This window comes from Neofelis nebulosa, chromosome 12, assembly GCF_028018385.1.
Source record: "Neofelis nebulosa isolate mNeoNeb1 chromosome 12, mNeoNeb1.pri, whole genome shotgun sequence".
NCBI classification, from domain to species: Eukaryota; Metazoa; Chordata; class Mammalia; order Carnivora; family Felidae; genus Neofelis; species Neofelis nebulosa.
The window spans coordinates 10,231,753-10,258,356 of NC_080793.1; the positions used below are offsets into that span (position 1 = coordinate 10,231,753).

At 38.4% G+C, this 26,604-nt stretch overlaps 1 protein-coding gene across 8 annotated transcripts in view; it reads left to right on the top strand.

Moving 5' to 3' along the window:
• Positions 1–26,604, top strand: part of MAPKAP1 (MAPK associated protein 1) — a 244,954-nt gene that overhangs the window by 15,812 nt on the left and 202,538 nt on the right. For 6 of the 8 annotated variants that reach the window (XM_058694114.1, XM_058694118.1, XM_058694110.1 and 3 more), the window contains 2 exons: positions 14,242–14,569; positions 17,005–17,094. The exons of 1 other annotated variant lie outside the window; for it this stretch is intronic. In XM_058694114.1, coding sequence (XP_058550097.1) covers positions 14,311–14,569; positions 17,005–17,094 — 349 coding nt within the window. In that variant the 5' untranslated portion in view covers positions 14,242–14,310. The remainder of the gene's footprint in view (positions 1–14,241; positions 14,570–17,004; positions 17,095–26,604) is intronic. One more of the 8 variants, XM_058694113.1, reaches the window with a different exon arrangement.

A 26,604-nucleotide genomic window follows, 5' to 3' on the forward strand; every position in this document is an offset into this window, starting at 1 on the left:
ACTTGAAGTCATCCCATTGTTATTCCCTAGGCAGGCTACAGACAATGACCTGGAATTCTAGATGTGTTTACTGTAACACTTAGCGTTCTAGGAACTGGATTCTATACATAATAGCATTAAAAAAACAGGTGGTGATAATGCCCATTCAACTCAGTCAACATGGTTTACCTGTGTAGTGGGTTTGCTGCCAAAATGTTGATACTATTAAAATCTTTGTCAAAAAAGGAATTCCTTGTACTTTTCCTAGAGTCTGAACCATGGCACAATGTTATAAGTGAAAATTGCAATAGAATTCTTTTTTCCTCTGAAGCAAAAACACAAAACTTTTTAGTTGGACTCTGGGGTAAACTCCAGCCATATCCTTCTCCTCCTCAGACGTGACAGGAATAGAATTTGAGAGCTGAAAGGCCCTTTTCATAGTGCAAACTCCCCACATAACAGATGTAACAATGGACTGATAATGTAAAACAGTTTTAAAGAGGCTTAAAGAAGTGACTTGTCCGAAGCCATGTAATTAGGTCCCTGGTTATTAGGGAATTGGAATTCAGGTTTCCTGAGTGGTGCTGGCAGTAAACTGTGTTGCTTCCCTTAAATGATGATGTGGTTAACCAGGGGGCCAGGCAAGTGGAAGCATAACTCTCTTGAATTCTTGTATTTGTTTAAGCAAACTTCAGACATCAAGGAGACAATGAAAGGAAAATAAATCTTAGACTGTAGTGGGAAACTTATCTACTTGAACCAGCACCATGGATAAGGGGTCTTTTTTTGGGAAAAATCATGGTGCACCCCTTTGGGAACAAGAAAGATGGGTTTGTTCATCTATTCATTCTGCGTGGAGCTCTTACTGGATGCCAGCCACATTCTACTAGAATCTGGCAGCACAGTGATGAATAAGACAGTGTCCTTAAGGAGCTGAGAGTTTAGAAGAGAAAACCAACATATAAATAGATAATTATATATTTAAAAAAATCGTGTGATTAGTCATTCATTCAGTCTTTTTTTTTTTTTTTTTTTTTTTAAGGCTCTCTCTGGCTGCTATGTCCTATGTCCAGAGAGAGATCCTTTTTTTTTTTTTTTTTTTTTTTTTTAAGTTTGTCTATTTATTTTGAGAGAGGGAGAGGGAGGGGCAGAGAGAATCCCAAGCAGGCTCCGCATTGTCAGCACAGAGCCCGATGTGGGACTCGAACTCACAAACTGCAAGACCATGACCTGAGCAGAAGAAACTGAGAGTTGGACGTTTAACCCACCGAGCCACCCAGGTGCCCCCAGGGAGATCCTTTTAAAATTTGAGTTAGATCATATCAACTGCTCTGCTCGCAATCCCCTTGTGATTTTCTACTTTACTTGGTGTAAAGGAAGAATCTTTAGAATGGCCTGCACTCCACAAGTTTGCTCCTCTCTTCCAGACCTCGTCCTCTACTACTTGCTTCCCTGCTGGACTCCTTGCTACTTCTTGAACGGTGCGAGGCACACTCCCCTAAACTTCCCTTCAGACGTTTACCTGGCTTGTCCTCTCACCTCCTTCAAATATTAACTCAAATGTCAGGTTCTCAGTGAGGCGTTCCTTGACCATTTATAATTGCAGCTGTGGCTCCACCACCTGGCATGCCCTTCTCTCTTGCCTGTGCTGTCCTACCATAGCACTTCTTTTTTTTTTTTTCTCCTTTTATTGTTTATTTTTGAGACAGAGACAGAGTGTAAGTGGGGGAGGGGCAGAGAGAGAGAGGAGACACAGAATCGGAAGCAGGCTCCAGGCTCCAGGCTCCGAGCTGTCGGCACAGAGCCCGACGTGGGGCTCGAACTCACAAACCGTGAGATCATGACCTGAGCCGAAGTCGGACACTCAACCGACTGAGCCACCCAGGTGTCCCTACCATAGCTCTTCTAATTTAGCATATAATTTACTCTTTTGTTTTGCTTGTCTCCCCCACTAGAATGTGTACTCAGTGAGGGTGGGACTTTCTGCTTTGTTTTCTGCTGTACTCTTTGCATTCTAGAATAGTGCCTGGCACGTAGTAGGCTTCCATAAGTATTTGTTGTATGAATAAATTCAACAAATGCATAGTACTTACTACTAGCAGGCACCGTGCTGGGTAAATTATTTGGTGGAACTAGTGACAAAGTGCAGCGCAGTGGGGCCACACAGAAGGGAGCAGCTAACCTGCTGTGTGGGATTCACTGGGGAGGTTTCCTGGAAGAATTGACCATTGACCTGGATTTTGAGGAATTAGTAGGAGGTAGCCAGATGAAGAAGGGTGGATAAGCTTCAGATCAAGTTTGATGATGGAATGCAACTTGTCTTTACTGTAGTAATTTAGGCTTTGATTTTCCTTAGGGCATGTTAAAATTTCAGTAAACAGATGCTGGGCGTTGAGCTTGTTTAGTACCTTCGAAGATTTGAGCAGAGATTTTAGCGGGAAAGTTGTATAGTTTAGTCTCAGTATAAATGAAACTGTTCCAAGGGGGTTGGAAATTACCACAGATTTAGTGGCTTCACACAGCATATCACAGCAGAGTTTCTCAACCTTGGCATCATTGACACTGACCTTTTGGGGAGGTATAATTCCTTGTTGTGGGTACTGTCTGTGCATTGCAGGATGTTTAGCAGCATCTGTGGCATTTATCCACTACATGCCAACAGCACCCACCCCTAGTGTGACAACCAGAGATGTCTCCAGACATTGCCAAATGTCCCCTGGGGAACAAAATCACCTTCCAACGGAGAACCATCACATTAGAACCACTGCATTACTGTTGGGGTCTAGGTATTCCTACCTTTAGCAACTTTACAAATGATTGGGCAGGGGGAGAGGTTTATACCTCTATACAGTAACCACACTTCAGATTCTAGAATTGGATCAAAAAGTTTAAAATCAGTTCCTTATACATGATATTCATATAATTGACTATATTGAAGGTAGACATAAAGTGCTTTTAAAACATTTTGGACCCTGCAAATTGGAGAGGAGTTCACAGGATGGGATTCTTGAGTTCCACTTTGAAGAATAAGGTTTGTAGTGGAGAGGGGCACATCTCAAGGGGATTATCATTACCAAAGGCTGAACCATGTTCAGAAAGTTCTGGGTGTTGTCTGCTGGGGAGAAGGGGCAGGTGAGTAAAACTGGGTTGTATATCAAGGCAGAGGAGTCTAGGCTGTTTTCCTGCACTATTTTCATTTCTATTGCTGCTTAACAAATTAACACAAACTTAGTGGCTTAAAACAATACACATTTATTGGCTCTCAACGGGTCAGGAGTTACAGCTTCATTTGGGTTTTCTGCTGAGGGTCTCAAAGGGATGACATCTGGAGGTTTGATGAGGGAAGAAAGATTGCTTTCCAGGCTCTTTCAGGTAGAATTCATTTCCTTGTGGCTGTATGACTAAAGTCCTCATTTCTTGCTACCCGTTGGCTGGGCCACTCTCAGTGCCTGCAGGTTATTCTCAGATCCTTGCCATGTGTTGTTCCATAACTTGGCTGTTTGCTTCTTTGAGGTCAGCAGGAAGATACGTCTCTTCAGTTGCCTACGATGGAGTCTTACATAACAGTAATCAGGGTGTAACTTACCCTCCACACCCCCCCCGGCCCCTGCCGCCACACCAGCCCCAACACTTTTGCTATACTCTGTTGGTTAGGTTTTATCCACACTCCAGGAGTGGGCGTGACACCATTGCATGGGTATCAAGAGACAAGAATTTCTGGAGTCATCTTTGAATTCTGACTACCATGCACACTTTCAGCTTCTTGGAAGGCAGAGGCCAAATCTTTTTCTTAGCATTATATCTCTGGTGCCTGGCACATAGTAAGTGCTTTATAGATATCTGTCAGATGAATGTAATCAGTGAATGAGTATTTGGTGGGCAGTTGAGTGCTATTTATGGTTTCAGCTCCTATACTGACATATTTCAGAAATTTCACACTGGGAAGCAGTCTTGTTTCTCTGGCATTATTCATTTCTTCACTCTAGGTAAAACTATAAACACTTTTACCTGAAATATTAAAGTAAAATCTGAAATTATTTGTTTATTGCCACAAGTGTCAATCAAATCTAGTTATGTCAGAGAGACAACCCCCAACGGAAAAATAATTTAGGGCTGCATTGCACCAAACTGGCAGATTTATTGTAACAGCCATTTCTGGCTGTTGGCATGTTTGGAGTTTTGGGGGTGGTGGGGTGGTTAGATTTTCTGAAGTTTCACATCTATTGCTAGCTATTAAACATTATTTCAAAACACTTCAAAAATACTGATTGTTTTATAATGGCTGCATAAAAATCTGGATTTTAGTCTAACTTGTGCTTGCAACTTTATGTATAGTTTGGTGTTATTAATAATTACAGTTCTTTTTTTTTAAGGTCTCATTTTTAAGTAATCTCTTTGAGGCTTGAACATATAAACCTGAGATTCCTTTTTTTTTTTTTTTAATGTTTATTTTTGAGAGAGGAAGAGATCGAGCGTGAGTGAGGGAGAGGCAGAGAGAGAGGGAGACACAGAATCTCCCATCCAAGTACTAACCAGGCCCGACCCTGTTTAGCTTCTGGGATGAGATGCGATTGGGCGCGTTTAGGGTGGTATGACCATAGACAGGAGACACAGAATCTCAAGCAGACTCCAGGCTCCGAGCTGTCAGCACAGAGCCGGACGCAGGGCTCAAACTCATGAACCACGAAACCATGACCTGAGGTGAAGTCTGACGCCTAACCAACTGAGCCACCCAGGTGCCCCCACTGAGATTAAGAGCTGCATGTTCTTCTGACTGAGCCAGCCAGGTGCCCCGACAGTTGTTCTTCATACTTGTCATAGGAAACCTCTATTGAGCAAAATTCAGCCCTTCCTCGAGTGGCCCATTGATAAAATGCCATTTTATCTTCACAAAATCAGACATTTCTTATAGCAGAGTCTGTTTCTCCACTAGGCCTTGCTGTCCAAACTGGGTTTATGAGAATTCCAGTATGTGCCAGGGAATATTGGAAGCCACAAAGTAAGCATGGCATGTATTCCTGGACTATCCATTTTAGTGGTGTATTCAAAGGTAAAACTTTTTCCTGTTAAAACAATACAGGTGCAGTATATTATAGGATAGAATGCAGAATATGAGTGAATTCTAAAAGTAAGTTTCTTATAGCCTGTTGCTTTAGGTGGCTCCCCCAAGGTTCTGTAATACCTTGATTTATGGCCACTGTCCTCTCCCCTTCGGGTGTGTCCGTGGACACGTTTACTGTGTACTCCCATCCTTTAACTGGATGTGGCAGCTGGTAAGATTCAGAGACATTTCAGGTAGAGGTTAGTAGCCCAAGAAAAATCAAGGGCCAGGGTCTCTTGTTCCAAAGGAGACATTTTACAGGGGAGAAAACCTGGTCTCCTGGTAGGTTGGTGATCCCTAGATGCAACTTTCTTCCTTCCTGAAGCCTTCTGTAACTTTCTTGTCTCTTGAAAAACATATCGTCTTAGTGTTTTATTTGGTGGTTAGTATGTGTTACCTTATATTACTTGAATGTATGTACACGAGGTAGCTCATCTGCCAAAGTTTGTAAGGCTCTGGAAGGTGCAGGCCAGTGTTCATACAATTTTTTGTAGTATTCCCAGTGCCTAGCTCTCAATGATGTTTCGTGAATGAATCCCATATTATTTAAAAGAAGATACAAGCATTTCTTTTTGGTTGTTTTGAGTCTAGCAAGTACTTTTATGAAAGAAAAAATTAAACTCTCCAGATATAGAGTCTCACCATTTACTGTTTAATGAAATTAGGCATATTCACGTGGAGATTTTAATTCTCTAAAGGAATAAAAAGCTTAATTTTTGCCGGTCTAAAAAAATAAATGAAGGTTTAATTTAGAGTTAAATTAGAGAGTTAGAAAAAGAGATTTTAAAGCAATAAAGTGCATTTTATTTTAATGGTCATTTCAATAATTTTCAAATTTCAGGAGGCATGAACTCTGAAGTTTAACTGGATCAGAGGATGTTGAAATCTTAGTAAAACACAGGATCTGTTGGTTTTTATAAATGAAAGACTATAATGATAAAAAGCCTTGTTTTCCTAAATTGTGATCGTTTCTTATGCAAAATAAATGTGAGTGCTTCTATAACACTCTTAAGGAGTCCTGTATAGGAATCAGGTTTAACTTGAAGTTAATGCTAATAGCATGAAGTCGGGGTACAGTGAGGAAAGGTAAAAAAAAAAAAAAAAAAAATCTCACATCTGCTGTTACATGTTGTTAACTCCCTCAGCAGACGTTAAATCATTTCAAGTACAATAATAGTGTGGGAGGTAAATTAACTAACCATTAACAATCTTATAAATACACAATTAACATGCCAACATTTATATGACACATTGATGGGGCAGCAGTAATTTTTGATTGGGAGTTTGCAGACCTTGGAGAAGCCTCAGGCTGTTGCTTATTCAGACAAGTTTTCACAGATTGCAGGTGAGGGGGCTTGAAGTCTGTTTGGCAGAGGGAAGTGGGTGTACAGAGTGTTTTGAAAGTCCAGGAAAGGGAATCCTTTAAATCATTGGCTGGACTTGAGTGATTTAAGTCACGTTCAAGACCTATGTCAGGTCCTTAGGGAGTGAAGAAGTATAGAGGGGGCTCATTTGCTTGTGCTGGGGTTAAAGAAATAGAATATTTCAGGTATGGACTTTGCTTATAGCTGAAGTTGCATAAATCTCTAGGGATTTTAAGAAGATACTTACATCTAACTGGGAATTTAAAGTAAACCTTTCCTCTGTGGTTTCAGGTCAACAAGTAAATGATCTTTGAAGTTCCTTTCTTCTGTAAAATTTTGTAATTTTTTTTATTTTTGAACAACCATTATATGCACTACTGTTGTATAAATCATAGTTGCACGAGTGGAGGGGAGGCTAAATGTCTATTCTGCATAACGCATTTACTGTATTACATTTTCCACAAAGACCCTTGGGAGAAATTTTTGTAAGGCCCCAGATCCCAAATAACTCAACAACGGGATTTTTTAAAACCTTGTTTATTATGAGTGTTGTAATGCTTTGTTCATTTTTGTTTTGAGAGGCTGTATAATGCTTAAGATTCTCAGAATTATTAACTATCTTGGCTTTGGGCAGGTTTTTTGATGTGCCTCAGTTTTTTCATCTATAAAATGGAGACAGAAATACTATCTCATAGAATTATTTTTAGAATTATATGAATTAATCCACCTAAAAAGGTAGCTTTAAGTTAAGTTTAGTTATTATGATTGCTTTTTGCTTCTGGGATTCTGCAGTCTTCCTGTGGCAAATGTACAAGATCTTACAACATTCATCCAGAGTTGCTTATCCTCTGCCACTTTTCTCATCTACTTTTTTACTGTGTTGTGTCTTATGTTTTTCTATAAGCCATTGCAAAGAAAATTTGGAGAGTGTGTATAAAGTTATTATTAAAAATAGACTTGTATTTGGGCTCTGGGTTGACAGCTCAGAGCCTGGAGCCTGTTTTGAATTCTGTGTCTCCCTCTCTTTCTGCCCCTCCCCAACTCATGCTCTGCCTCTCTCTCAAAAATAAATAAACATTTTTTAAAAATTAAAAAAAAATATACTTGATCGGGGGTGCCTGTGTGCCTCAGTCGTTAAGCATCTGACTTTGACTCAGGTCATGATCTCGTGCTCTGTGGGTTTGAGCCCCACGTTGGGCTCCGTGCAGACAGCTCAGAGCCTGGAGCCTATTTCAGATTCTATGTCTCCCTCTCTCTCTGCCCTCCCCTTCTCGTACTCTGTCTCTCCCTCTCTCAAAAGTAAACAAACATTAAAAAAAGTTATTTTATTTTAATTTTTAAAAATATTTATTTATCTTTGGTAGAGCACAAGCGGGGGAGGGGCAGAGAGAAGGAAACAGGATCCGAAGCAGACTGTGCTGACAGGCTGACAGCAGCGAGCTGGATGTGGGGCTTGAACTCACAAATCCGGAGATCATGACCTGAGACAAAGTCAGTTGCTCAACCGACTGAGCCACCCAGGTGCCCCCAAAATTGTTTTTAAAAATAGACTTGTATTAAGACTTGATATCCATTAAAACCTACTAAAATTTTACTTCCCCGTTTAGGGCATGTTCAAAGTTAACACAGGCAGGTTGCATGGTCATTAATGAACACAAATGGTTATGTAAAGTGGTAATAGCATCCAAAGTGTACCTAGAACAATATTTAGCACATAGTAGGAACTTAAGTATTTGTTCAACAAATGAAGTAAGTATAAAGGGAGACCTACCCAGTAAGTTAAAAATGGCTGTCATTATGGGGCATCTCATGTCCTCCCACTCTGTGTGGGTGTCTCTGTTGTTTTCATTTTTAGTAAAACAAATCTCTTGTGCTTTGAGGAACCTGGAGTAAAAAGTGGGAGAATCTTAGAAAAGTAGGACATCTTAGGGGAGCAGATCTCCTGGAGCCTGAAATTGTTTATCTAATGGCCCAAAGATATATAAAAAGGACGAGGTATCTCAATCAAGAATTGGTAATATCCAGGGAAGGCATTCAAGGCCCAAAGAAACAGCATTTGTGAACATTTAGAGTAGCATTTCTGAACCATGTTTTGTGAATCTCTTATACATTGATATGTGTTAGTGTTCCTAGATGAAGACATGTTTAGGGATCAGATAAGTTTGAGATTTGGGATATACTGCGTTTCTAGATTCCCTACTTTTAGAGGTTCACAATATACATTAGTAGTTTAAAAGCTTTGAGAAGTCTGGAGCACCTGGCTGGCTCAGTCAGTAGAGCCTGCGGCTCATGATTTCAGGGTTGTGAGTTCGAGCCTATTGGGTGTAGAGATTACTTAAATAAACTTAAAAAAAAAAATTTGAGAAGGCTGTAATTAAACAGCAAGAAGAAAACTTACTTAATTTTGTTTAATGTGACATTTCCTGGACATTTAAAAAAAATTTTTTTTTCAACGTTTATTTTATTTTTTGGGACAGAGAGAGAACAGAGCATGAACGGGGGAGGGACAGAGAGAGAGGGAGACACAGAATCGGAAACAGGCTCCAGGTTCTGAGCCATCAGCCCAGAGCCTGACGTGGGGCTCGAACTCACAGACCGTGAGATCGTGACCTGGCTGAAGTCGGACGCTTAACCGACTGCGCCACCCAGGCGCCCCCCTGGACATTTTTTAAAAATGTAAACTTAAAAAATTGTGGTAATATATATAGTATATAACATAAAATTTACTGTTTTAACCATTTTTAAGAGTACAGTTCAGTGGCATTAAGTATATTCACATTGTTGTGCAACCATCACCACCATCAATCTCTCAAACTTTTTATCTTCCTAAACTTATATATACCTTTTAAATATTCCCCATTTTCCTCTCCCTCCAGCCCCTGGCATCCACCATTCTACTTTCTGTCTCTATCAATTTGACTACTCTAGGTACTTCATATAAGTGCAATCATACGATATTTGTCTTTTTGTGACTTTTTTCATTTAGCATGATCTCCTCAGGGTTCACCCATGTTATAGAATATGTCAGAATTTTCTTCCTTTTCTTTAATTTTTTTTTAATTTTTTTTAAACGTTTATTTATTTTTGAGACAGAGAGAGACAGAGCATGAACGGGGGAGGGTCAGAGAGAGGGAGACACAGAATCTGAAACAGGCTCCAGGCTCTGAGCTGTCAGCACAAAGCCCGACGTGGGGCTCGAACTCACAGACTGTGAGATCATGACCTGAGCTGAAGTCGGCCGCTCAACCGACTGAGCCACCTGGGCGCCCCAGAATTTTCTTCCTTTTTAAGGCTGACGAATATCCCATTGTATGTATATACCGCATTTTGTTTATCCATTTTCTACCATGTATTTTTAATGACTATGTAGTATTCTATTGTATGTATTTGCCTTGGCACATCACCACTGATGGATGTTTAGGTTACTTTCAGATTTTCAGTATAACAAACAATCCTGAGATAAATATTTTTGCATAGTTATCTCCTAAGAGCAAATCCTACAAGTAGGGTTGCCCAAAGGATACTCGTTATACTTTGAGAGACATTACCACATTACCATCTAAAAACTGTCAGTTTAGGGGCGCCTGGGTGGCGCAGTCGGTTAAGCGTCCGACTTCAGCCAGGTCACGATCTCACGGTCCGTGAGTTCGAGCCCCGCGTCAGGCTCTGGGCCGATGGCTCGGAGCCTGGAGCCTGTTTCCGATTCTGTGTCTCCCTCTCTCTCTGCCCCTCCCCCGTTCATGCTTTGTCTCTCTCTGTCCCAAAAATAAATAAAAAAACGTTGAAAAAAAAAAAAATTTAAAAACTGTCAGTTTACATTCCCTGTAATGCACATGTAACTGTGCATGAGCTCAGTTCTCTGAACCCTACCAACTCTAGGTTTTAAAAATCTTTGATCTTTGCACAACTGATCAGAGAAAATAACTTGTTTTCATCTGTGTTGGGAATATCTTTGTCTTAGAAATCAAATCTACCTTCAAGTGATAATTTGCTGCTCTTAAAGTGATTTAAAACACGTTCTTTTGGTTCTGAAGAGTAGCGTTGGGATAGGTTGCTTAGTGTCCCAAGGTGACAGTTATGAAGGGCACATTGAAGAGAAGCTCTTGTGTCTGTATTCATAGAAAAAAAGGCATTCCTTTCTGTATAATCACACTACACATGCTCACATATGACTTATCCCTACTACAAAATTATACAGTCCTTGGAAGTCAGACATCAACCGTTACTGAATTTCTGCCGTGTGGAAGATTCTTTATTGCCAGAAGGGATGTGGTGGTGTGGCTCCTGTCCTTGTGGAACTTACAGTCTGAATCCTCAAGTACATGTCATGGGATGTGGAAGGCATGTTTTCCAGGGCAGACTTGTGGGAATTCCCTGTCAGAACTGGTATTGAATAAATATTTGTTGAGCGAATCATACTTGTACGAAGTCACAGTATACTAAGTATGAAGTAAACTTGTATGAGGTCGTAGTGTACTAATAGAGAAGATATCTGCTCCTGTTGGAATATTTTGGGGCCTCTGTACCAGAAGGATAAAGTTAGGGAATTGGTATGTGCCTTCAGAGGTATTTGCCCATAACTCTTTTCCTCATAAGAGGTGATGGAGCAGATCCATTTTCTTAAAAAAAAAAAAAAAGATTCTGTTGAGGGTACTTCAGTACACTTTTGTTTCTTTGCCCTTTGACTTGTCAGTGCCTGTTAAATGTGTGGCTTCTCACCAAAGTCCTTGTTTTTGTAGGGGAAAATTATTCAATATGAAATTGAAAGCACCTGCCATTCTGCTCGGGCCTCATTGCCTTACCCCCACAGGGGAGACGCTTGCTGGCTACAAGGATGTTTGCAGCTTTGGCCATCTGTGATGCTATGATTTTGTTACAAAACAAATAGTCAAATACTTTATAAGTAATTCCGTGGTTGTATACATCTCTTTGTGGTATCGTAATTACTTTTACAAGTGAAATTTCAGTGTTCCCCTTTAATTCTGTAATGGTTTTCTGATTAAAACACTTAAAATGTTAGGCTGACATTAACATTTCTGAAACTCAGAAATGTGACACTTGGAGAAATCTCCTTGTAAGGATTAGGAAATACAGTAGGGCTGTTTTAGGGTATAAACTTTTTGATTCAGGGATACCTTACCTTGGCATTTCCCAATATCCTCAGCGTAGTAGAACTACTCCATGAGTATATTTGAAGGAAAAAATGAAGATTAGTATAATTCTTTGATTAGAGGTGCTCCTCAGTTAAATTTTCTCCTAATCTCAGTATTTTTATTTTTAAGATCTACCAAGTGATATCAGTATAATGTGTTACTAGAGAAAAGTTTATAAAACCTCAGTCTTTATAATGATTTATTAACTAGATTTCCCCCTTTGTTCCATTTCTAGGAGAAAGAAATGACAAGAAATCTGGTATTAGAGGTCTTTCTAAAAATAAATACCTTCTAGGACTGTTCTAGGAACATACTCAATCCAGCTTTCATGTTCCTTGCATCTCATAATAATTTTAAAGGAGGTGGAAGGTGACCCAGGTGACTTGTGGAGTCCTCTGTCAAAAAGGAAGCACACATTTATTTTACATGCTGTGAACTTACTAAAGAAGGATGAGATGTTGATATATTTTAGGATTATTTTTAACAAGAATTGAAAGCTGAAGTTAGTAGTGATTATTTTTACCATAATCATTATTATTATTAATAGCTACTATTTAATTATGTGTCAGGTGTTCTTTTGAGCACTTTACCTGCATTATCTCTTATATATCCTCTTATCCTTGGGATCCCCATTTTATAAATGAAAAAAGAAAACAGGCTCAGAGGTTAAGTTTATTTTGACCAGGATCACATAGCTAGCAAGTGACAGGGTTAAGATTTGAACCCAGTCCTGCCTGTGTGTCCTCATCCTAACCAGTGTTCTGTACTACAGTACTCTCCCCTTATTCTCAGGGGGTATGTTCCAAGACCCGCAGTGGATGCCGAAAACCATGGATAGTACCAAACCCTATAAATACTATTTTTTCTCCTACCCGTACATACCTATGATAAAATTTAGTTTTCAAATTAGACATGGTAAGAGACTAGCAACAATAATAAAACAGATCAATTATAACAATAAACTGTAATAAAAGTTACGTGAATGTGGTCTGTCTCTCAGAATACCTTATTGTACTATACTCAACCTTCCTGTGATGTCAGATGATAAAATGCCTATGTGATGTGGGGCGCCTGGGTGGCTTAGTTGGTTAAGCGTCTGACTCTTATTTCGGCGCAGGTCATGATCCCAGGGTTTGTGGGATTGAGCCCTGTGCCAGGCTCCGTGCTGACAGCATGGAGCTTGTCTGGAATTCCCTCCCCCCCCCCCCTTTCTCTCTCAAAAACAAAGAAAAAGCCTATGTGATGGTATGAAGCACACTGAATGACATAGGTATTGTGACATAGCGTTAGGCTACTATCATTGATCTCTGACAGTATGTCAGAAGGAGGATCATCTGCTTTTGGACCAAGTTTGACCACAAGTAACAAACTGCAGAAAATGAAGCCACAGATAAGGGGAGACTACCATGTTTTCTTTGCTGAGTATTGGCATTTAATTGAGGAGGTACCATCTTGTTCCCAGAAGAAACATCATTTTAGTTTCATCAGGATTCAGGAAGCAGTTCTTAGAGTGAGGTTTCTAAAATAAGAAATTAATTGAGGGGGGCACCTGGGTGGCTCAGTCAGTTAAGTGTCTGACTTCTGCTCAGGTTATGATCTCATGGTTCTTGAGTTCAGGCCTCACATCGGGATCTCTGCTGTCAGCATAGAGCCTGCTTTGGATCCTCTGTTCTGTCCCCCTCTCTCTCTGCCCCTCCCTTACTCATGCTCTCTCTCTTTCTCTTTTTCAAAACTAAACCATTACAAAAAAGAAAAAAAAACTAAAAAAATTAAAAAGAAATTAATTTTTGGTAGCAAAGAAGTTCGATTAACAAAGTTTATTTTTTTATTATTTTATTTTTGTAAACTTTTATTTTTTTCAATTTTTTTTTTTTTTTTTTTTTTGATAGAGAATGAGCACAAGTGGAGGAGGGGCAGACAGGGGGACAGAGGATCCAAAGCAGGCTTCGCGCTCACAGCAGCGGGCCCAACGTAGGGCTCGAACTCACAAACCGAACTGTGAGATCATGACCCGAATTGAAGTTGGACACTCAACCAACTGAGCCACCCAGGCATCCCTGATAAAGTTTATTTGAAAAGCATAATGTTACCTTAAATCAGAAGAAAGGAAAATGTATTTATTGAACAAAACTACTTTGGTGGTACATTTTTGCAAAATTCCTAGTAACTCAAAGTATTGTCTGTGTTCTTTTAGTTACCTCACAACCCTATGACAAAGAGGGGGAAATGTAAACTAAAGAAATAGTTTCATACCCGAGCTCATAATGTGAGGAAAATACAACTTGTTCTCCCTGACCTTATAAAGTAATGAGAAGACTGCATGGGAATAAAGGGAGAAAGAAAGGCAGATTTATTGTTTTAACGGTAATTATGTGTTTTGAGTGGCCTAAGGAATCACTATTATTTGTTTTGCAAGAGAAGAAGCCATTCTCACTGATACCGTGGAGATCTCATTGACTAGAGCTGTAGCTCCCAGTGCTTATAAGGATTTCCTTTCAGCTTAGACTTAATCCTTGTAAGCTCCTAGGTGCAGGGATAAATGTTGATTTTCAAGGTAGCATTTTACCACATTGATTTGTTTGAAAAATGATTCAGTCATTTTCTTCCTTATTCTTAAATATTGCTGTGTACATCATGTTTCTAGGGAGGTGAGCACGTGAAACAATATGAAGAGGAGAAAATAGCCTTTTAAGGAGATTGGCCCACAGAAAGGATGGCCTTCTTGGACAATCCAACTATCATTCTAGCTCATATTCGACAGTCACATGTGACCAGTGATGACACAGGAATGTGTGAGATGGTTCTCATTGATCATGATGTTGACCTAGAGAAGATTCATCCTCCTTCAATGCCTGGAGACAGTGGGTCAGAAATTCAGGGAAGCAATGGTGAGACTCAGGGCTATGTATATGCCCAGTCAGTCGATATTACCTCAAGTTGGGACTTTGGTATTAGAAGACGCTCAAATACAGGTAAACATTGCCTTTTAGTCATGTCTTCTGAGCTTTAAATCAGTCAGCAATCTTACAGAATAATGCATAATGTTGGAATAGCTTTAATGGGGAAGGTTTCTGTGTGTTAACAGGAACCTGCATGTATTACGGTAAGAGCGAGCCTAAACACCATCTCCGTCTTTGTGACTGTGAATGGACAGTGGCACTGGAATGACGCTATCAGAAGGAAGTAGACAGAAGATGAATAGAGGAAAAAGGTGGCTAGGGGAGGCAGGTTGGATGTTCTCTTTCTCAAAAGTCTTCATGTAGAAAGGGAAGTGGACTGACTTTGAGCATCTTCACAGAGCAACATTAGTCCCAGTGGGTAGACTACCTAGTGGCAGGTTTCAGGTTGACATAATAAAGAACCTTTAATATAGAAAGCTGACCAGCCACCGAGTACTGCTGCCAGAGCCATTTCTTGGCCATGGAAGGATTGTGGGAGGCAAAGGGATGTTGGAGGTAAATAGCTGAATATTTGTTTGGGCTGCTGTTAATAGGAGTTGCTACACTGAGTGTGAGATTAGAAAAGGTGCCCCTGTTTTTGATATGTTCTTTTTATTTTCTTAAGTTGATCTCTACCATTTGATCTTTGTGGTTTGAAAATGCTAAACTTTGGTACATAAATATCTAGTGATTATCTTTTAAAAGCTTATCACTGGCCATTTTCCAGCTTATGTGTTTTGGAAACCTTTCAAAGGGAATGTGATGAACCAAGACCTTTACTTAGATAAATTATTTAGAACATATAATGTAGTTCTAATATGAGAGGGTATTCTAGGAGGTGATTTTTTTATTTAGCTCATCAGAAAATATAATCTCCTACTAATCAGTAGCAGTGATCTGCTAACTCCCAGGAAACGTAATGGCAGGAAATGTGGTAGAACATTGAAAAGGTTTACATGTTTATTTTCCTGGTCCAAATGTAAAATTCACATAAAGGAGTACTGCAAGATACAATATACAGTGCAAAGCATGTTAAGGTTTTGGTTCAGAATTCAGCATTCTGTGACATCTACAAAGAATAATTTGCTCTCATGATGAAAATAATTAATAGCATTTCCCAGTATCTCAAGGAATTTTTATCAAAATAGGATTTGAGTGAAGGTTTGAATATAATTTAGAACCATTGATTCTCAGTTCTCTAGTCGAAACTGACTTCCTTGCGAGTTATTGAGATGATATCTTGTATGACAGGTTGAATGGATTTCAGTAGGAGAATGCTGCTAAATTGAGAGCTTTATGATTATATTACTTTGGCTGTACCCTTCACATTTATTAATTGCAATTGAATGTATTTTCCTCCAGTGGAATTTGGTTAGATACAGTGACATTATCAGATGCTTTTGCCAGCACAGTTCACATTTCTGGCAAGGTTAGTATCAGTGGTAGTTTCCCTATCACAATGCCACGGCACGTGTGTATGGTTTCCTGCCTTGAAAGAGAAGTTTACTTATTTATTTTTTGTTAGCATTGTGCCAGGATAGGAAGTTGAAGATTAGCCAGATCTCAAGAAATGGCATCAATTATGACTTTCTTTTCCATTGTGGTTTCCATATGCAGCAGTTGTTAATATATGCTGGACAGTATTTCTTTAAGAGATCAATTCACTGATTTTTGAAGGTTGATCAGCCAGTGGTCATATGATCTCACAAATGTAGGATTTTTAGGTGATGCTTTTGTTACTGTTGTTGGAATTTCTTAAGATAGCACTTAGATGCTAATACTTACAATTGTGGGGTGTCCTAGTGACCAAAGGTTTTACTTTTTAATCCTTTCAGCATATCTTAAAATTTTGTATAAGAAAAATTATTCTTTTTAAGATTTGACTAATGTTACAAAGATACAAATCATTTATTTTACTACCTATAAACTGTTTCAACCCACTGAAGAAAAGCTATGCTAATTTATATAGCTTTGACATTTTATAATTTTCATGATTTTTAGATAAAGGATTTTATATTTAAAACTTTAATAGTCTAGTCTGAGTTCATTTATCTTTAATTTTTGAAACGGGTAGAGTAATTCATAACAGTAATTTTATTCCTGTAATGTAATATTCACTTCAGTTCATTTGTGCATTAAAATTCCTTTAAGACCGTTATTAATGATTTATATAATGAAATGTCATATTAATCACAGAAGTTTTCACATTTTATTATTCTCTTCCATGTTAATACTATCTTTATGATCTCTATTAATGTTTTATATCCTCTAATTTCAATTATAAATCAAGAATATTTTCATGTTTTTGTTGGTATTTGCTTTTCAGGGGTGCCACCTTTAAAATTTTATGACTTTTTCTCTACATATGCAATATAAAACATCTTTATTCATATAAAGGTAGTTAATTATGTCTTTGTTTATAGTAAACTTTCATTGACAAACTTATAGTTATAATATTTCTTTTCAAGCTCAAAGATTAGAACGACTCCGAAAAGAGAGACAAAACCAGATCAAATGCAAAAATATTCAGTGGAAAGAAAGAAATTCTAAGCAATCAGGTAAATGGAAATAATTTTAATTGTTAATTTGAGATTTATATATGTAGTTTATATTATTATATGAGAGCTTTATTTTTAATTCATCTTTTTAAATCCTCTGAGCAGATACCTCTTGTTTTGAGCTTTGAATGCTTTCACTGGGGTGCCTTTGCCCTCTGAAGCTGTGTGTTCATTTAGGTCTTGTGTTTTTGGTCACTCTTCATTCTGGGTCACAGGAATAGATGTGTGCAAGGCACATTTTGTACAAACTCTCATGCCAGTACCTTGTTCTTAAAGTCAAGGAATACCTATGGTTTGGATGGGCCTCTGGGTTATAGATTTCCTCCTGGCAATTCCAACCTTGACTTTCTCTTGCCTCATTAGTGACCCCAGTAATAATCTTTTTTGCATATATGCTGATTCTTTTCCTTTAGCTTAACAAGCATTATGTTGCGGGTATTATCAGCATTTGTAGTCTGTGTTCATATGGTATATGTATTAAAAAGCTGGCCATATTACATATTTTCAAATCTTCAATCTCAGCAAGAACACCTAAAAAAAAAAAAAGCTATTGAAATATTTTCTAACGTTTATATCGTGTGTCCTAGACTTTCTTTTTTTCTTCTTTCAAAGTAATGTCTGCACTCTGTTTTCTCTCTTCCAGCACCTACTAACCACCCTGGCATGTAATAGATGTCCACTCAATTTTTGTTGACTAACTCCATTGCTACATAGTATTTATAAAACTAACAATATTAATGATTATTGTATTAACATCAGCACCTACCTAGTGCTATTCTAAGCACTTTACACGCATTACCTCCAATGTAATGATCTTAAAAGATATAGATATTGCTGTGGTTAACAGATGAGACAGAGACTCAGTGAGCTTTAACTTGCTAACGTTACAAGGCTAGAAAGCAGTAGTGCCGTGGAGCCGTATTTTGTAGATACCACTGTCTGAAGCTAAAGGCCAACCTCTTTCTGCTAAACCACACTGTATAAAGTGGTTATTGCTGTCTCCTGCTGTGGTTGTAAACCCAGGTGTGCTCAGTCGGCATGATTTTCTTAATAGTTGCGTCTAAGTGACAGCTGTGTAAACCAGAAATCTCATTCACTTCTTTCTTATGTCTCATTTCTGTGACTTCTATAGTTCTCATGGAATGTCTATTTAGTTTTGCTCTTAATACTTAAAAAAAAAAAAATCGCTCCAGGCTGGCCTTTTCTGTTGATCCAGTTAATACTTCTCTCTGTTGTATTTATCAAACTGAAAACCTTTATATTGTTTATCTTGTTCACTTTTTTCAAATTTTCCATATATCTTGATGCTTTTTCTGTTAATTTCTTCTTAATGAGTATAGAGCCAGTTTATCTAAACTCATTTTTCCAGGTACCCTCTGTTTTGCTTTCTTTGTTTCCTTATCTTAAAACAATTACAAATAAAAAATAGGATGAATAGAGTACCTCAGATATAACAGCATTAATCCCCTTTGCAATGTGAGAAATAAATTCTTCAACTTAAATTTTGATACATCTACTAATCAGACACATCTAATAAATTTTGATACATTTCCCACTCATTCCTTAAAGTCTAATCCACTTTAACTTCTGTTCAGTGTTTCACAGAATGTGCTGGATTGGGGCGCCTGAGTGGCTCAGTTGGTTAAGCATCTGACTTCAACTCAGGTCATGATCCTATGGTTCGTGGGTTTGAGCCCTGCATCGGGCCCTGTGCTGACTGCATGAAGCCTGCTTGGGATTCTCTCTCCCTCCCTTACTCTCTGCCCGTCCCCCACTCATGCTCATGCACGTGTTCTCTGTCTCAAATAAATATTAAAAAAAAAAAAAAGAATGTGCTGGAGAAATAGTCTCTTTTTTGCTTTCATTTGGAGCCATACCATTCATTATTTGTGTATACTTCTCTCTCCCTCATTTTCCATCTCTCTTATTACTGTCTCTCACGGATTTCAGTAATTGACCCTGTGATCTTATTGCTGAAAAAGTTCCTTCTTAATATACCCGGCCACTCTCTGAAATGTTGACCTTGCTTCTGGCCAGGCCAGTGAACTTTGTCAATGCACAGAGGAATGAATGGTCTTGAATTCTCTCTTCATGTGGGTTCCACCATTACCACAGGTTGGCACTCTGGGTGTCCTGAAATGTGTTAGAAAAGTGGAGCCACCAGTCCATTACATAGCTACCTGGCAAACTGAGCAGCTACTCTGTTCTCACACGTTTCTCAAGCACATACTCTTTTTTTTTTTTTTTTTGTCAAGGAATGCCACAGCCAGATCTTTTTAATCTTAATTGGAAATTTTGGTTAGGTAATCATTTATTCATTCCCTCATTCTTTATGTGCTGTTTACATTTTGTTAAAATCCTTTCGTCTGTTTTTCTTTTTTTTTTTTTTTTAATTTTTTTAACGTTTATTTATTTTTGAGACAGGGAGAGACAGAGCATGAACGGGGGAGGGGCAGAGAGAGAGGGAGACACAGAATCTGAAACAGGCTCCAGGCTCTGAGCTGTCAGCACAGAGCCCGACGCGGGGCTCGAACTCACGGACCGCGAGATCATGACCTGAGCCGAAGTCGGATGCCCAACCAACTGAGCCACCCAGGCGCCCCTCGTCTGTTTTTCTTATCTTTGTTTTATTTTATTCCCTACTAGAAGAATCATTATTATGAATATGATGACCTCCCCTGGAATGTTTTTCTTCCACAGTTATTCTGTCTGAATCCAGTCCATCCTTTAATACAGCAGAAATGCAACCTTTTCATTGAACAGTTGGAAGAGATCTGAGAAGCCTTCTGGTCCATACCCTGAAGTTCTTTATGAACTTTGTATATATACTTTATGTGCCCTGAGACCACATGATAAATGGAATACCTTAGACTAAGATCCTTGTAGTGTTTCTGTAGCCAGAACTGTATGGATAAATGTGAAGATGGTTATTGGAAGATGGCTTTGTCAGGAACAGTGTCAAATCAAGCCTCGGTATTTTAAATTTTATTGTTTAAAAAAAAAATTTTTTTTAATGTTTTATTTATTTTTGAGAGAGAGACCGAGCATGGATGGGGGTGGGGAGCAGAGAGAGGGGGAGACACGGAGTTTGAAGCAGGCTCCAGGCCCTGAACTTCAGCACAGAGCCTGATGCGGGGCTTGAACTCACGAGTTGTGAGATCATGACCTGAGCCCAAGTCGACCGCTTAACTGACTGAGCCACCCAGGCGCCCCTTAATTTTATTGTTTTAAAATGGTGTTGGTATATTCTTTATAAAATGTATTATTACCCTTATTCACTGACTCATTTAACAAACATTTCTTTCATACCTTCTGTGTGCATCTTAACTCTATGCTAGGTGCTTGGAGGAATACGCGACTCCTGTCCTCAAGAAGTTTGAAGTCTAATGGGAAGACAAAGGCATTTACACATAAAGTCAAATAGTAACTCAAAAACAATGTAGTATAAATCAGTTATTTATGAATATTCCTGAAGTTTTCTTTATGTAACTTCTAGTACTTATTTCTTAAAACAACAGTTTGCAGATATAATGGCTGTGTAAAAATCAGAAATACATCTAAAAGTGCATATTATAATGGCTTCTGCATAAATTTCTAGCCATATATGTGGAATTCCTGATTCAGAAGATAGGGATTGGGGTCCGTCTATATTTTTCAGACGCTCCCTGGGTGATTCTTATGAGTAACCATTACTGGGAATCGCTGGTATATAATATGCCAGCCTCTAAGTTTGCTTCATCTTAACACAAATCCAGCAAATTAGCTATTACTATTTCTGTGTTATATGTGAGAAAACTGGACCCCAGAGGCTAAGTAACTTTTTCACATTACTTACAAATAGTAAATGTCAAAGCCAGAATTCTCCTGGCCAGTCTGACCCCGAAGACTATAATCTTCTCGCTGCCTCCTATTCTCTCCAGTACTGTTGGCAGAAAGGAGCTGCTCTGGAGCTTTGGGTGTTATGGATTCCCTCTTCCCTTGTTCCTTTCCTCCTCTGTGTCAGCGATGGCCAACATTCAGGAAAGTTTTATTAAAAGAAAATGTTGTTATAGGAAATCTGAAGCAAAACATGAAAACGAAAATAAGCTACCAATAGTCTCATATTTGGAGGAATTTCTGTTAACATTTTGATGTATTTATTCTAGATTCTGTTTATATAAGTATATATATTTTAAATATTCTAAACATACGTCTTATCTTTTTTGTATTTTTTTGTATATACAAGTAGTACATAAATGCACCGTTTTGTCTTCTTGTCTCCATGGTGTTCCCGCACTTTTACATTTATTAAGGTTATTTCCAGATGTTTTGCATTTTGTGTTGCCCTTGTAATTAGCATCCTCTTCCCCATAACTTTCTTACTGCTCTTGTGAAGAAATCTGTTGTTTTTATATATCCATTTTGTATCCAGCCACTCACTGAATCCTTAGAAGTTCTGATATGCATTACCATCTTCCTGAAGGCTATAGTATGTGCTTTCTCACAAGACTGATGGTAATTACGTTCCTAGGCTATTGTTTTTTCAGTTCCCTGTTTGTTGGGGACTTCCAACTGTTTCTAGTGGTTAGAACTCTTCAGCTGCAAATGATAAAGAGAAGTGATGTTGAAAAGCAGCTTGCAGTAGAGCAACTCAGGAGGTACAACTATGTCTTATGAGTGGCTTAGAACCAGGAGGAAAGGCTCTCATTACCCACCCCTGTCTCATTTCTACTTCTTTGTGCCCATTTGCTCCTTCCTCCCTCTCTTCTGCCTCCCTATCCCCACAGCCACTTTTTCTACTTCTCTGGTCCACAGTTAATCATTTAACAAGTATTTCTTAAGCTCCTACAATATGCAGGGGCAGCTAGGCACTTGTAGACTTAGAAGATACAGCAGTGAACAAGACAAAGTCCCTGCCTCATGGATCTTGTGGGGGAAATAGACAGGAAGCAAACCTAGTATTGTCAGAATGGGATAAGTGGCATAGCGAAAAATACAGCCTGGCAAGCAAGGAAGGTAAGGAATGCTAGGTAGGGGATTTTGCAATTTTATATAGGATGATCAGGGAAGGCCTCTTCGGAAGGTGATGTGTGAGCAGAGTTCTGAAGGAATGAGTTGGGAAGGTATTGGAAAATGGGTGTCCTAAGATGAGGGAGAGCGTGTGCAAAGGTTCTGCAACAGAAGTGTGCCTGATGTATTCAAAGAATAGCAAGGAAGGATGCTTACTGACTACAGTAGAGGGGAAAAGGGGAAGAGTGGGCTCAGAGAAGCAGTGAGAGAGCAGATCATGGAGGATCTTGTACAGAACTTAATTTTTACTCTGGGTACAGTGATGCAGTCTGAGTAGACTAGAATGGTATAATGAACCCCTGTACACCCTTTACCCAGCTTCAACATATGGCCAGTCTTGCTTCTTTTATACGTTTATCTCCCCTCCTCTCTCAAGATTATTTTTATTTATTTTTTGAGAGAGAGAGAGCGCGCGCAAGTGGGAGTGCAGGAGAGGGGGAGAGAGAATCTTAAGCAGGCTCCACGCTTACTTAGCACAGCATACATGTGGATCCCGTGACCCTGTGATCATGATCTGAGCTGAAATCAAGAGTCAGACACTGAACCGACTCAGCCACCTAGGCGTCCCCAGATTATTTTCAAGCAATTTCCAACTATCATAATTTGATACCTAAATACTTGTGTATTTTTTAACACATAAGAAAATGTAGTTTTCTGGTATTGTAATACCACTACTCTCCAAAAAATTAGCAGGAATTTTTTAATATTAACAAACATTTCCCTCACTGTCTCCAATTTTTCTTTTCTTTTGCCAGTTTGTTCGTGTAGGTCTAGATATGAGGTCCATACATTTGGTCGATATGTTTGATTTCCTTTTTAATCTGTAGATTCTTCTTTACTTTTTTTCGTTGTAATTTATTTAAGAAACTGGGTCATGTGTCCCGTAGAATTTCCTACATTCTAGATTTTGCTAATTGTATCTCTTTGGTCTCATTTAATAGGTTCCTCGGCTCTCTTTTTCCTATAAACAGGTAGTTAGATCTAGAAACTTGCTCAGATTGAAGTTTGATTTCTGTTAAGAGTATTTTGTACATGCTGATCTGTACTTCATATTGCATCATATCAGGTTATATAGAAGGTCTTCTTGTCTATTTTGTGATGTTCAGGTTGATGCTAGAGTTAGGTGTCATTCATCCATTATTAATTATTATTATTAGGTGTCATTCATCCATCCCAACAGCTTTTTCTTCTAATGGTTTTAGTGGTCATTGGTGGGCATTACCTAGATTAATTATTTCATTAGTAGTTGCAAAATAGTGATTTCTAATTTTGTTGGTCTTCATATAAAGAACATTTTTTCCTAATCTATTATTTCATTATTCTCAGATATAATCCCTACCAGAAGACAGGATAAATGCTTGATTCTTAAATATTTCCTTCTCCATATCTGGAATTAGCCATTTGTTTAGAGTCTTGATTATTTTTTAGGGATAAATGGCATTGAGAGACCAGAACTTGAACTCTAGAGGTGCTCACTGAATTTTATTTTTTTCCTTGTAGGCATTTCAGGGGATAGAGCTCAGAAAAAAATAAATTTTTTAAGAGGAAGTACATTGTGAGTTAATGTTGATAATTTCTGTATAAATTTAGGATTATAGAGTATTTACTTAACTTTTTTGATTTTATGTTTATGTATCTGTTTCTTATGCTGAAAGTTCTGGTTCCAGAATAGAGATATCATAGTCATTACTAACACTATGATTACTAAAAACAGTTGAAGATAGATAGATAATTTTTTTTTTTTTTGCCCTTTTGATATGTTCTATTAGGGAATGTACAAATTGCTGTGTGATAAAGTTACTTAAAATAACTCCTCTTTGTAGTTAAAATGCCAACTCAATATTACACTTGGGTTCATTTGCCTTTGCTTTTATTTTTAGAAATTGCACTTCTAATTTTTTTAAAGAAATATATAAAATGTACATGGTTTCAAAGTTGAGTACATAAAACAAGGTAAAATCAGGGAAATTTAGCTTCAATTCTTGTCTCTTCTATTCATAGTCATTTTAAAAAAGGTTTTGGTTTTTCTGTTCGCTTAAATCTATGTGTAAGCATATTTATATTCATATACCCCTTTTTTTAGGTTATAAATAGCATTTTGTACACACCATTTTATGCAATACTTTTTTCACTTAGCAACACATCTTGGGAATTACTCTGGTGAATATATAGAGATAGGCTTCATTCCATTTTACAGCTTCATAATAAGCCATGATATGGAGGTGCCATAGTTTAGCCAATTGGTTTCCTTTTGAAGGAAGTTTGAGTGTTTTCAGATTTTTGGTGTTGAAAATGACAGTGCAGTGAGTAGCCTAATGCACTGTGTTGTGTTGTGTTTATTTTTCCCAGTGTATCTAAGAATCCTGGAAGTGGTATGGTTGGGTCATAGGGTAAATATGTGATCTCCCTTGATATTGCCACATTCCCTTCCGTAGGTGTTTTGCTAGTTTGCATTCCTCTAATAAGGTACAGAATGTTATTTCCTCACAGCTGTAAACTTTTAGATTTTTGCCAATTTGATAGATGTATATCTCAGCATATTATTATTATTAACGTGGTTGAGCATCTTTCCATTTGTTAAGAACCATTTGAATATGCTTTTCTGTGGACATTTCATATTTCTTATCCATTTTTCTGTAGAATTGTTGGTCACTGTCTTCTCTACTTTTAGAATCTTTATATATTAAGAATATTAACCTTTATTTTTTTCTAGTTTGTCATTTTTCTTTTTACTTTGCTAATTTTTTACCATACAAAAATGTTTTTATTTTGTGTGGTCATATTGTTTTCTTCTTACTGTGACGTTTATAGTTTACATTTTAAAAGACTCCTGTTGGCTGCTGTGTTGGGAAGAGACTAGCAGGAGTGGGCCTGGGGGAGGCAAGGGCAGAAACAAGATCAGTTTGAAGGTAGTGGTAATAATCCAGCATTGGTAACTTTGGAGATGGTTCTGGATATATTCTGAAATTTCTGTTGATGGATAGGATGTTAGATATGAGAGAAAGAAAAGAGTGGAGATGTTTTTGGCCTAACATGATTGAGTTGCCATTAACTGAGAAGGAGAAGCCTGTGGGCGGGGCAGATTTGGGGCAAGATCCAGAGTTCTGTTATGGACATATAAAGTTTGAAACACCTATTGGATATCCAAGTGGAGGTGGTGCCATATAGGAAGCTGAATATGTGAGTCCGTAATTTCAGGGAATGTTTAGTTCTAGGAATAATCATTTGGGAGTTATCAGCATGTAGGTGATATTTATTTAGGCTTTCCCTTTTTATTTATTTATTGAGGTATGCTTCTATATGCTGAAATGTACAGATATTGAGTATACAGTTCAGTGACTTGTGACAAGCATATAGACCTGTGTAACTAGCATCCCAATCAAGTATAGAGCATTTGTATACCCCAGAAAGTTCTCTCGTGCCTCTTTCTAGTTGGGGTACTCCCCATAGACAGCTGTTGTTCTGATTTGTGTTACCACAATTTAGCTTCTCTTCTTGTTGATTATATTTAAAACAGAAGGCTGGCTGAGATCACCAAGGGTATGAATGTAGGTACAGAAAAGAAAAGATCCAAATAGTATGACTTGGGGAATGCCAAAGATTTGAGGGGAATATGAGGAATTGGCAAGGAAACTAGGAAAGAGTAACCTGGAAGACAGGATGAGAACCAGATCAAATGGAGCCCTGGAAACCAAGTGAAAAAACTGGTTCAAAAAGGAGTGAGTGATGAACTGTTTCAAATGCTGTCACGAAGTCTTGAAAGATGAGGATTCAAAATGGACCAGTAGATTTAGCAATAAGGGGTCATTGGTGACCTCGCAAACTGCTTTTGAGGAGTGTGGGGAGCCCAAGTGCTTGATTGCAGTGGGTTTGAGGGAAAGCGAGGGGAGGAACCAGACAGCAAGAACACAGCATTTTGAGGAGCAGAAAAGTGGTATAGTAACTGGGAGTACAGGATCAAAGAAGGATTTTTTTTTTTTTTAAACGAGCAGTATTTCAGTATCTTTGTGTGCTGATGCAATTGACCCAGTCAGTAGGAGGAAAAACCAAAAATCAGAGAAAATTGCTCGAGTGATGCCCTTGAGTCAGCAAGAAGTTAGCCCCTGAGTGCGCAAAGGAGGAGCTGGCCTGAGGTATGGGCCTAGACAGTTCACCCGCTGTAATAGGAGGGAAAGGTAGGCAGAAGTTCTCTTTTGGTTGTTTCTCTGTGTCCATGACGAAGGATGGATGGACGGATGGACAGAAGGATGGATGGGAGGGAGATGGAAAATGTCAGAAGTTGAGGAGAGAATTCTAAGTGTGAATTAGAATTAGTCTGAGAATGGAAGAGTTAATCTATCATCGCTTCACACCCTTACTGATAATAGTTCTGTAACTTTGATAAGTTACTTACGTTTGCTAAACTCAGTTTGTTGATGGGGCTAGTTGTAACCCAGCTCTTAAGACTGTTGAGAGGACAAG